Source organism: Artemia sp. Qi Xiang Cuo, chromosome 11, assembly GCF_049724085.1.
Source record: "Artemia sp. Qi Xiang Cuo chromosome 11, ASM4972408v1, whole genome shotgun sequence".
Classification (NCBI taxonomy): domain Eukaryota; kingdom Metazoa; phylum Arthropoda; class Branchiopoda; order Anostraca; family Artemiidae; genus Artemia; species Artemia sp. Qi Xiang Cuo.
The window spans coordinates 34,477,644-34,490,387 of NC_142804.1; the positions used below are offsets into that span (position 1 = coordinate 34,477,644).

At 34.2% G+C, this 12,744-nt stretch overlaps 1 protein-coding gene across 1 annotated transcript in view; it reads left to right on the top strand.

Annotated features, from left to right (window-relative positions):
- Positions 1-5,870: 5,870 nt before the first annotated feature.
- LOC148946911 (uncharacterized) overlaps positions 5,871-12,744 on the top strand; it is a 29,619-nt gene continuing 22,745 nt past the window's right edge. Inside the window, exons 1-2 of the mRNA XM_089097191.1 lie at positions 5,871-5,885; positions 11,117-11,661. Coding sequence (XP_088953317.1) covers positions 11,167-11,661 — 495 coding nt within the window. The 5' untranslated portion in view covers positions 5,871-5,885; positions 11,117-11,166. The remainder of the gene's footprint in view (positions 5,886-11,116; positions 11,662-12,744) is intronic.

Below are 12,744 nucleotides of genomic sequence, written 5' to 3' on the forward strand. Positions count from 1 at the left end.
TATGAGCATAGTACGAACAGGGAATGTACGTTTAGAGTGTACATTTGCCGATGCTCTGACCGAGAGTATCACGCTAATATCACTGAGTCAATTTGAAACCTATTGGGAAATCACACCCGACGGCAGTGTTCTACTAGACCTAGCACCATGAACACAAACCAAATAATCAATGTATTTAGTATGGATCCATGTATGTCCCAGTACAAGTCCTATTGCATACCTTCAGACTTCATTGAAAAAATTCCAAGTGTTAACAATACCCTTATCATTGTTAATAGCAGTCCGTCGACTTTGAAGACCGGTCATTGGCTATGCATCTTTCAAACAGCGAAGACTATTGAATTTTATGATCCTCTTGGCCTATCGTATAAATTGTACGCTCCATACATCAGCAATTTTATTGAAAGCACTGGGAAAACCATTATTCAAAATCAACGAAGAGTACAGGATTTAACGACTAAGACAAGTGGCTTTCATGCACTACTCTTTTTCATGTTCAGATGTCATGGCTACACCTACAAGCAGTTTCTTAACATCTACGTTGACTTACCTCTATTGATCGACTTTCTAGTGGATAATATACTTACAAGTATATTTAATATTGATTTTAGTGCCCTAAGAATAAACTTTTCTAAAAATGTATGTTAAATTGTTTATTAATAAAAAAATTTTATATACATGATAACACGACTTTTCTACTCTTTAGATTTCATCCACTACTAGATATTTGTCGACAACAACTAGTGCAGGTAGATTATCTGAATTCACAGTGTACTGATCCTGATGTACTGCAATGTCAGGGTGACATTTTCTACAGTTGAGTATGACTTCACTCTCGTCATATCTCTTTGTATAGTCAACTATACTGTTGTCATTCATTCTATAGAATTGACATGTTTCAATTTACTTATTTGAAGTAACTTCACAAACAGTGTTCTCAAGCGTCGATTCACATTCCATCACAACCAAATAAAAATCAGTGGGCTTATAATCATAGAACCCATTGTCTTCAAAACAATGACTTAGAAAGCATATTCTCTTGTTGTTCCAACAGTTGAATCGTTAACCCGGTTCCTCCTCCCAGAACAATCTAAAACCCCGACGATACCTATCTCGTAGCAATAAACTAAAATCACAGCTAGGATTCTTTCCAATCATACCGGGATATGTATTCTCCCACTGATTACATTTATCATAGTGACAATTGGAGCATAGGTGACTTCTAGGATGAGAGTCACACACCTCTTCAAGACAGGAATTAAAACCTTTTATTTGTACAGCATATCCTCTATGCAATTTACACGGGTTTCATAATCTACACTTTTCATCATACTCATCAATCATTGTGCAATTCTCACATGATGACCAGCTACCCAGTGTTTACATAAATGACGTACATGTCTGGAAAATTTTGTCGTATGTTGACAGTCTCACTGACACTATGGAACAGAGCTAACAATAAACAAAATTGTCTGAGATAGAGAGAGAGAGGAGTAAATTATCCTCGAGCACCATCTTTCTCATGAAAAAAAGTCCTAAATTTCTAAACTAGTGTTTAAAAGCATATCCACAATATTATTTTGTCGTTTTGGGATTAATAGATCAGTAAATTTTGTAAATACAATTAGACCATGACGTAGAAGTTTCATACAATAATAAAATGATGGAGACTCAGTTTTTATTGTATTATCAAACATTCCCGAGAAAACATCTTCTTTTGAATAGATATCTCTAGAAAATCGTCATCTAGAATCAAACATTTGTCCATAAGAACTAGATTCCCCATGATTCGCTCTTTCTCGAATCTATCCATTTTTTAGAGTCCTAACTCTCTCACAACCAACTTCAGACTAACCAGAATTTTTTCTTCTCTAAAAAATATACGCTGGTCTACTATAGAAAGAAAAAAACCATTGATTTAGAAACCATTTTATTGAACATAATTATAATAATAATATTCACTGATGCATTTTTTTCTCATCAACATATTTCGATAGGACATCTAATGCTGACCGAAGTTTATTTATATGGAGAATATTCACTTTTCCAGCAAAACATAGCTGCTCCTCCTGTTTAAATTTACTTAATGATATCACGTATCTAGCATACATAGTGTCCCATTCAAGACATAGTCTACAGCCAGTGGTTATTTCCACAACCACAATGGGTACTCGTGTATCGTTGCTGCTGTTATCAGCTCCATCATTAATCTCCAATAATGTAAATGCACCACTCATTTTTCTCTACTAATATCTTCTAAAATAAACTATTCTGTTTGAATTCAATTCGCTTACTAATATGAATTGTAAAGAAAGCTATTCCTTTTATTTAAATCCCAATCACCAATCAAGTTATACTCACTCTCTTTGAAAAGGTGTAATGTCTTGTAGAAGTATTACCTATATGCATGGGGATAGTCACTCTCTTTGAAAAGGTGTAGAGGGGCATCAGAATAACGTAGAAATTCCTAGGGGCCTATGCAAATCCAGACGATGCATACTACTGACGTTGTCAGTCACGAGTCAGCCCAATGTCAATCCAATCTTTCATCCCTTAATTCTATGACTATCTACCTTAGTTCTGCCCTAGGAATGGCATATGGACGGATGATAGATAGACTTATCTATCAACAAATGAAATGACAGCATTTTTATAGAATCCTAAAAAGGGCTTATCCCAGAATTGCAACTCAATCACTCGGTCTATCTGTCCTGGCTTTTTCTACAATTAGCTATGTCTTGATGCCTGCAAAATACTTGATCTTAATTCATAATCAAGAGCCTATGTTAATGTCTACCTTCACCCTCCCTTCGTCTCGCCCTTAGAACTAATTCTGTATTTACCTGAAGGCTCAATGAAAGTTGGAATTTTTTGGCGTTAACGGCTCTTGGATACAGAGCCGAAATATTTTCAAGATCTAGACAAATGTCACTGTCATAGGTAAATTCCCTGTTGTCTTACAATTCCAAACATTCGGATATAGGTACTTCAAACCTCTACAGTGGAATTCTCTGATTGTTTTGTAGTTAGGGAGGGAGGGAGATGCCTTAAAGAGTGCATTTTAATGCCGAACCAGCCCAACTCTCATTGAGCCTTTCGATAAATACTGAATTAGTTCTGAGGGAGAGACGAGGGGAGGGTAGAGGTAGAAACTGGTGTATACTTCCTAGGGTCTTATCCAGAACTTTTTTCGTTTGTTATTTTTTTTTTGCGGGGGGGGGGGAGGGGTAAAAAACACTTTTAAAAACGCATTGGTGTGAAATTGACATTTGATCCCCAATGATTTCTGGGAATGTATCCGATCTACGCTGTTATTATGAAAGTAAAGAGTAATATTAAACCCCAAAATAAGAAAAATTTATTCAGTATAGGAGAGGGACTGCCCCTTCCTCATCCCCACCCCCACCTCGTGGTTGTAGAAACTTTGGAGGGGACTCATTACATCAGAAATTGAGAATTCTAGTCTTTTTTTACGAGACGAAAGTAATTGGAGACCAACTGGCCGCGATGGGGGAGGGGGTATTTGCCACGGGGTATTTATGCTTTAATTTGCGAATAATCACTCAATTACATGATAATATTTTACTAAGAGCTCTTACATGGCACTTGAATGATAAACTTTCATCAATGTTAGCTCCAAAAGACCACTACGGCTTAACAGCTCCCTTATGTGAAGGTATTTCTGCATTTTTACTTATGTCATATTTGAAAGTATAATACTTTCCTTTGTAAAAGGATTATACATAGAAATAATTAAACTCAAATACCAAGTTTCCAAGAAAGAATAGTCCATCTTTGCAAAGTGAATGTACTTTTAGCTTCAGATTCTTGTAACTGTTACTTTTAACATATGTTCCACTTCCCAACATTAAGTTTTTATCTTCATGAAGACCGAGAGAAAAAAACTTAATTTCTAAGTTGTTATTAAAAATGAAGCAGCATAAACCCTGCAACTATAATTTCCAGAGTGAATATAAAAGTTAGATGTTACATTAGAACTATCGTTGAACGGCAGTTCAAAACCTTTTAGGTTTATGGGTATTACCATATAGTTTCCGCTGAAGACTTAAGCACTAAAACACTTAAAGGGAATTGGCCAAGGCTGTTGACCTTACGATTATAAATGTTTTTATCCAAAAAAAATCAAGAAATATGAAGCTAGAGTGAATAAAAGAAAAATGATTTTTTTTTTTCTTTATTTATTCTCCGGGTGCTTTTCTGACTCCTTGTTGGGCAAAACTAAGAGGTTCGAAGGCTCCAAATCTGGGCTAGAGTTCGCTAGTGAAGTTCTGATACTTCAAATTTAATGGTAAATAAAAATTCCGAAATAAACTTGGTAATTACGAAACCGATCAAAATAAAGAAGTAGTTTAAATCGTTATTTAAACAGTAAATAATTAAAAAAGTAATGAATATCAAAAAATGGTTTTATAATTGCAATGCACCTATTTAAAAGAAGATATTCACATGATCTTCTCTTCCTGTTCTTGTTCAGAATTCGCTGACTGGACAAAAAAAAAAATTAATTATATGAATGAAACAATAAAACCAACAAAGAAACGCGTGCCTGAATTCAACATATCCATACAAGCAACTTCATGTACTTTCTTGCAAAGATAGATCCTATTGAGAAGCCAATTTGTGCTGACTACACTATGTCATAAACTCAAAGAATTTATGGTTAATCAGGTTCTAACAAGACTGCACCCACAGGGATTTCACTTAAAGAAAACTGCTCACACGGGGGATTGTAGCTCGAAGATTGAATTGATAAGAGACTGTCATAGGGACATTCCCTTAGTCGACCCCATTAGTCATACCGTACTACACCTCTTTCAGATCTAGGTCACTCAGGGAATCGTGACACTTATAACACACAATAATAAGCCATAGATATCTCGGATGATCTTTACTTTTTCTAATGCACTTTTTCATGCCGATTGTAAATCTGAAAACTGTGTTGCTCTACCAAACCAGATTTTCTATTATCAACAAAAATATATCTTTTAATCCCCTTTCTTTGGGTTTCGTGGGATGGAATATCCTAGAGAGATGTAAGATTATTATTATTTTTTTTTAAATCATGTTCACCTCCAAAACAAAGAAACTTGGCTACTATATACGATCACCAATTGGAACTGACTTCCTTCGCTGATAGTTTAATTTTAAATATAAAATTATGTGTTCACCTTGCTTTGTAATTCCAGGAAAATAAATTTCTATTTGATATTAATAGCTGAGGTAGGAAATCTTTTAAAGGTTCAAGTTTATTTTTCTAACACAATAGTATGTCTCCTATGATAAAATGTTTAGTTTCTTGTCGTTCTTTTGAGGAAGAAGAACTACATATCCACACTATTATGAGGTTGTAAGCCGCTATCCATGTTTCAAAGAAAATAATAATCAAAAGATCATTTCTTTAGATATTTATTTTCTTTGAAACAGTCTAATCTCAAACTTACAGTTCAATGAAAAACATCTTAGTAAACATTCATTCGAGCTGTTAAAGATTTAGTGCTTTGTCGGCTAACCGAAAATATAAGATGTAAAAATCCTTCAACTCGTCACCAAACAGACAGAGTTGAAAACACATGTTGCAGAATACATTGACAGAATCACCCCATTCATTAAAATTCTTATGACAGCACATTGGAAATCTGATCTTCACAATACACTTGCTTTTTTTCAAATTCATTCATATTTCAACCAATCACAAACCGATCTTTAGAAAGACAAAGAGTGATTGGTTGTTCGTTTCTTATTGGTATCAGGTATGTACAAATCCAGTCTATCTATTTCGGTTATCATTTCAATGTTCTTAAAGCAATCGGATTAACAGGTTGATTGATTTGATATAATTATTTCTGTTAAAGCTGAAGCTAAAGGTGTTTTGAGCCATTTTTTGGTATTTGATAGAAAGCTCTGATTTCTTACAGCAGAGTTCTAGAAAGTTATTCCGTGGGAGGAAGTCTTGAAGAAAACTGTTCTAAAAAAAATTCAGAATTGATAACAAGAAATTATTTTAAACTCAGGTAAATATGGAGCTTTTCCGTTATTTAGTTAGGTAGAAGATGAAAAGACCACTCGATGCGTCTTTTTCTGATCTTTAGAATATACTGATCGCTTCCATCGCATCTTTTATTTCTAGCCCTTAATGGGCCTCTTAAAGTGTACTTTCTTCCTTGTTAGAACATGGTTACCAGAAATTCTGAAAACTACTTTAAAACAATAATTTATATAATTCCCAAAAGAAGTTCACTTCCATTTACCCCACCTCCCTCATGGAGAAAAAATATACACTCCACTCTACAGGGACGTCGTTTCGGGGGGGGGGGAGGCAAATGCTCCCCCAGTAATTTGGAGAAAAAAAATATTATAAAGCCCATGCCCCTTGACTATCTGTTTATGAACCCCTCTTGCCCCCTCCCCAATAAAAATGCTGGATCTACTCTCCTGACACTATATATTAATGCTATATTTTCAACAGCCTATTTTAAGGCAAAATCTAATCAATCGACGGGAAGAAAAGAGTCGCGCTACTCTAAAATGTAGTGAAGATATTTTTAATGGGCTATATATTTATTCATCAGGTGGGGGGGCTTAAGGGAAGCAATACACTTTTAGGAATGAGATAAGTAAGCAGTTTTTAATGTTTAAACTAGTTCTCGGAATTTTTGGTAGCCATTTTCTACTGAGAAATAATAAGGAACAAGGTTCCACCTAAAGACCTTTCAAATGTTCAAAATACAAATAAGATGCAAGAGATTTGTATATTTTGAAAGAGCAAAATCGCAGTGAGTGGTGTTCTCACTTTCCACATTACAAAGTAAAGTTATATACGTTATATGTACATGAATCCAAATTTATATAGCCCAAATAACAAAAATCAACTTTTTTTATTAAATTTTTTTTTTTTTTAGCTGAAATAAATACGTTGTTTACATGTTTATTTTAAAAGGCTTAAAATAGTTGTTGCTGCTGTTGATAAAGTAAATAACTATATTTTATTTATTATTTAGGTCTTAACCGATTTTAACCCTAAATAGATTAAACTTTATTATAGAGACAGTGCCCAGGTCTAAAAAAAATTCAAATTTAACACGACTATAATGCCGATTATGTATTCATAATTGAGTAAAAAAACGATTTTAAGCATAAGTTTATAACTTTCCAATCACAGTAAATATGTAATTATTTCTTTTTAGAAATTAGGAAAGAGTAGTGTTGATACAAGCTTTCAAAATTAATTTCTTCCAATTTCAATGCTCCACATCGGTAGTACAAGTGTGATCCTAAAATCAAAGAAAACACAAATCATTCACAAATCTAGCCTTTTTTATCGCTAGGTGTGACTCAGAGATTAATGTGAAAAGTTCACTTCGCTTCAATGTGGTATAATTTCAACAGGAATTGGATGTTTCATATCTCGACTGTGTTTGCAGGTGAAAATTGCGGTACAGCGATTACGACTGCACATTTTATAATCGCAAAAATCAAAAAGCCAATTAAAACAGACACAAAAAAGTTCAATCCTACTTTCTAGGGCTATAAAGAAAGAAAATTTGAGATTGCTAGGACATGTTCTGCGAAGAAAGGGTAGGAAATGACCATTGTCGAACAACCGTCAAGGGCCAAACGACAAGCATGTCTTACCCAAATAGAATTCGATGCGGGTGCAAGGACAGAAGTCATGGAAAAGTAAACTTCATCGGACAGGGTCAGAGGGAGACTGTGAAAAGAGTGGGATGGAGAAGGGTCGTGCGTAGCTGAGTTGGTCTCAGGCGGCTTGGTGCAGTAAATTACTAGTAGCAGTAGTATTAGTAGATAAATTAACTAACCAGTCATGAATATTTCTGATTGAAGTAATTTTGAAGGTTACCAACTTATTAGGTTTGTAAAAGGGAAAATTTGGATTTAGACTGAAAAAAAAAATTACCGACGAGCATTATTTAACAAATTGGTGGTTTCTTATATCTATCTTTCACATGGTTCCTTTTGAACCAAAGACACGAGCTCGTCTTTTTTAATTTGAAATTATTTCTAATGACCATACAACAAAACCTAAAGGAGCAGGAAAATAAATCAAATTAAATATATTTTCCATGACAAAGTAGTTATAAATATGTATGTACAGGTATTTCCTTATCCCATTTAGTCCAATACGAACTACACTTTCAATATTTTTGCTCAGTGCATTACTTAGTTTTTCATTTCTTTAAGCGTAAATAGTCCACCTAATTCCTTTGAAAACTTTAATGACTAAAAATTTTATTGATGCCCCATACTCCAAGTACTAGCATAATTTTATAATGTATTATATTTTTAAAATAAATTATGTTAACATACTGTAAGTAAGGAGCGACTCGTCCCAATCAAACAGTTCGTAGTAACGAACAGTAAGTAACGAGCGATGTGGCTCGATAGTAACCAAAACTCTTAGAAACAGAGTCTTGATAACAATGCATACATCAAAACAATGTATTTTGGTGCTTATTCAAAATGTACAGAATACCACCCTATTTTCGAAAAAGAGAGAAACATCCCCAAAACTTCAAGTTATCTTGCTGAAAATTACACCATCAGATTCAACTTATCAGAGAACCCTACTGTAGAGTTTTTAAGCTCAAATTCTACAAAAATGTCGGAGTTTGCATTTTTTGCCAGAAAAAAGAACACAGTTGTGTGTTTTTTTTGTTTTTTCTTCTCATGGGTTATAGGATTTAACCAGATCCTAGAAGATCGGGAGAGGGCTCATTTCATCTGAAATAAAAAGCTCTAGTGCCCTTTTTAAGTTATCTAAAATATTGGATGGTACCGCGCCCCCCTCCCACGCCCCAGTTTTACACACTGTCACCTTTTCAATAATTCGAGATAACGATTTTGTTCCAAATAGTAAAAAGATCTAGTGACACTTTATTTGTGGATGACTTGTCCCCCCCCCCCCCCACAGTCCCCCGGGAAGGGATGCAAGCTATGAATCTTGCCCATTGTTTACATAGAGTATTGGTTATTGGGAAGTGTATATATATATTTTTTTTTTTTGGGGGGGGGGGGGTATTTTTAAGGGGGGGTTACGTGGTAGACTCTGTCAAGGGAGTAATTTTTAGTGGGTGAAGGTAATTTTCCATAGAGTGAGAGCCAGATTTCCCGGCATAAGTTAAAAAATGATCAGAAATCAAATAAAAAAACAAGTTTGTTCAACTGAAAGTAAGGAGTAACATCGAAACTTAAAACGAACAGAAATTATCAAACTGTTCGTGGTAACAAACTATAAGTAAGGAGCAACCCGGCTCAATGGTAACCGAACTCTAGAAAACTTTATTTTGATAAAAATAAATACATCAAAAGAATCAGATTTTAATGCTGATTTCAAACATATAAGTTTCATCAAGATTAATCTTACCCATCAAAAGTTCAGCGTCTGAGAAAATGTGGCTGATTTTAGAAAAAAGGGGGAAAGACCCCCTAAAAGTTATAGAACCTTAATGAAAATCACAACATCATATTCCGTGTATCAGAGAACACTACTCTAGAGGTTTCAAGCTCCTATCTACAAAAATGTGGAATTTTGCATTTTTTGCCAGAAGAAAGATCACGGGTGCCTGTTTATTTGTTTTTTTTTTTTTTTTCTTTTTCCCAGGGGTGATCGTATCAACCCAGTGGTTCTAGAATATCGTGGGAGGGCTCATTGGAATGGAAATTAAAAGTTCTAGTGCCCTTTTTAAGCGACCGAAAAAAATGGAGGGCAACTAGGCCCCCTCCCACGCTCATTTTTTTCCCAAAGTCACCTGATCAAAATTTTGAGATAGTCATTTTGTTCAGCATGTTCGAAAATATTATAAGTATGTCTTTTAGGATGACTTAATCCCCCGAGTTCCCCGGGGGAGGGCTGAAAGTTATGAACTTTACCCACTGTTAACATAGAGTATTGGTTATTGGGAAGTATAATGACGTTTTTAGGGAAGATTTTTCATGGTATTGGGGGGTGGTGGTTCGGGGGTTATTTGGGAGGATAGTTCCAGGATGGAAGTTTTTATGGGGGAAGGGACATTGCTATGAAGGGGGCGCTGGACTTCCCAGCATTATTTAAAAAAGATCAGAAATTAAATATAAAAAAACAAGTTTTTCAACTGCAACAGCAGCAACATAAAAACTTTAAACGAAAAGAGAATAGTGCGTATATGATTGTGTTCACCCCCTAGTCAATACCTCGCTCTATAAGCAAAAGACTTTTTAGCATGTCCATAAGAGCTATTTATTCTAATGAACGGCCTTTGTGATTGAGAGGTCATTTTTAAAGAATTGGAACAAAATTCGAACTTTCACTTAAAGAGCAAGATATTACCTAGGGAGCGAACCCCCTAATATACGTATTAAAAATATATGAATATAGAAGTTCGTTACTTAAGTTAAATCGTAAGTTACGTATATTTATTACTAATGAAAACGTTCGTAAATAAAATTAAACAAGTTTCGAGAAAGCCATTTAACCAAATAAAAGTAAATTAATATGCAAATTTTGTTTTAATTATTCATGTACGGTGAGCCAAGATCAAAACCTGCATTTATTCAAAAGCGTTCAAAAATTAAATAAAAAAAAACAACTTTTTTTAAAAAAAAGAAACATTGTTTTTTTTTTAAAAAAACAATGTTTCTACAAGCTTTTCAAGCCAATTTGCCGTTATTTTCTGCCTCTGTGCTTCAAGTATGGTATTAAAAAACCGTGCCATTAATAAATCTCGGCTTTTCTATTGACAGGGATGACTACGGTTTGGCTCTAGCATAATTTTTCTCTTGACCTTAAAATATTATCTTCAAGGGAGCATATCTTTGAGTTACTGCTCCTGTAGCTCGAAAAGCTCATCTCTCATCTCCAAAATTCCTTTTGAGGCAAATTTGCAAAGACAATTAAGAAATTAAACTAGCTCAAACCCTCTAACTCGTGTATCATACTTGTATCGCTGATGTTGCTTGCATCTTGTGAATGGGTGCTACGCTCCAAACTCTAGCTTTTAAAATTAACAGATATTTTCATTTTTGCTTTATACCACAATTTATTTAATCTTGGATATCATATCGCTTGCAATGAATGATAGTTTTATTTTTTTTTTTTCAGGTGGCCAAAGTAAATAGCTTTCTGGGGTGTTTCACAATCTTTGCAGAATAATGTCACCATCTAGCGAGGATCATCAGTATTACAATTTATGTAGTAATCAGCTACCTTGTGGCGGTCTTCCGCACTTCGAAGATTCAATGAAGACATTCATCCATTATGAAAAGGAAGATATTAAACCATTTTACGAGAGCTTTGGACACAACTTTGCTCACAAAATGTGGAATCCAGATTCAAAAAATTTGTGTCTTTATGATAGTAACAAAAATATCACTTTGACTGACTTTGATTCCAAACTGCTTGCTGCTAATAATTCAAAATGTTTAAATAAAACCACTTCTTGTAATTGGATTGATTGCTATCAGATGTTTGAGACAAATTCTTCACTGGTGCAGCATATTCAATCTGCTCATGTTGATAAAAGGAGATCTGAAGATTTTGTTTGTCTTTGGGTTGGATGTCACCGAAGAATGAAGTCTTTTAACGCCAGATACAAATTGCTGATGCACATGCGAGTTCACTCGGGGGAAAAACCCAACAAATGCCCGGTGAGCTGCTGGTTTATAAGCATTCATTGCTCTTTTTGTCTTTTTTTTTACCAACTAATAAGAAAAATACAGATAGCATTCAAATTTTTTCTTATTAGGACCTAATTTGCATTGAGTTAATGTTTAAACACTTAAATTATACAAGTGACGTCTGTAAACTGGTCTATGATTGGTAAATTGTGTAATGAAGAGTAGTTAGCCTATTTGCAAACATAAAAAATCTGTAACCTAATCTAAGTCCTTAAGTATCGATATGGGAGCTACCATTAAACTGTTTTGCCAAATTAAGGAAAACAAAGAAATATTATAAAATAGCTGGAAATATTGCTTAGGAAATCGTAGAACTTCCCCTTCTAATTTTCCCAATTTTTTTTTGTAAGCGTTCAGCTATTAAACTTGGACTGACCTTGAGCAAATAATTAAAATGAAAGCCTTTATTGAAATTTTTTATCTGCAAGAGAGCAGCAGTGCAATCCTACTAAGAAAATACATACAATCTTACGTTCGTACCTTTTATGTTTGTGCTTCAATTTATCATATTGATCATTACCGTACAGTGTTCGCTTTTAAATCCCTCTTTACATGTTTTACGTCCAACTCGTAATTGCAGGTTAAGACTATTATTCTTCCTTTCCTAAAATATTTTTTTATTTTTGTTACCACTTAAATAATTTTACTGTCTCTGTAATTTGAATTAAAATTCAAGCTGACATGTAGATGGTAGCATACATCGTTGAACCGCTCACCACAGAAATAGAAAATGCCCATAAATTCAAACTCAACATAAGGAACGAAAAATTATTTTCTGCGAAGAGTCAATAGCATGAACAAATTCAATAAATTATGCTTCCTGAGTATTTGGTATCTAAAATATATGAATTGTTGATCGAAAAGTTTTTCAAAAATCTTTAAGACTAAGAGATAAATGTTTCTGTGTGTAGACAATTGGACATGCTCCATTTCTGCTACAAGCACAGACAACGAACGTGTGCAATAAAATTCGTATTAGCTTTTGAATTACCAAATTACACAAACACATTTTACCCATCTCAAAAAAGATAGAAAAAAAATCATCTCACCATC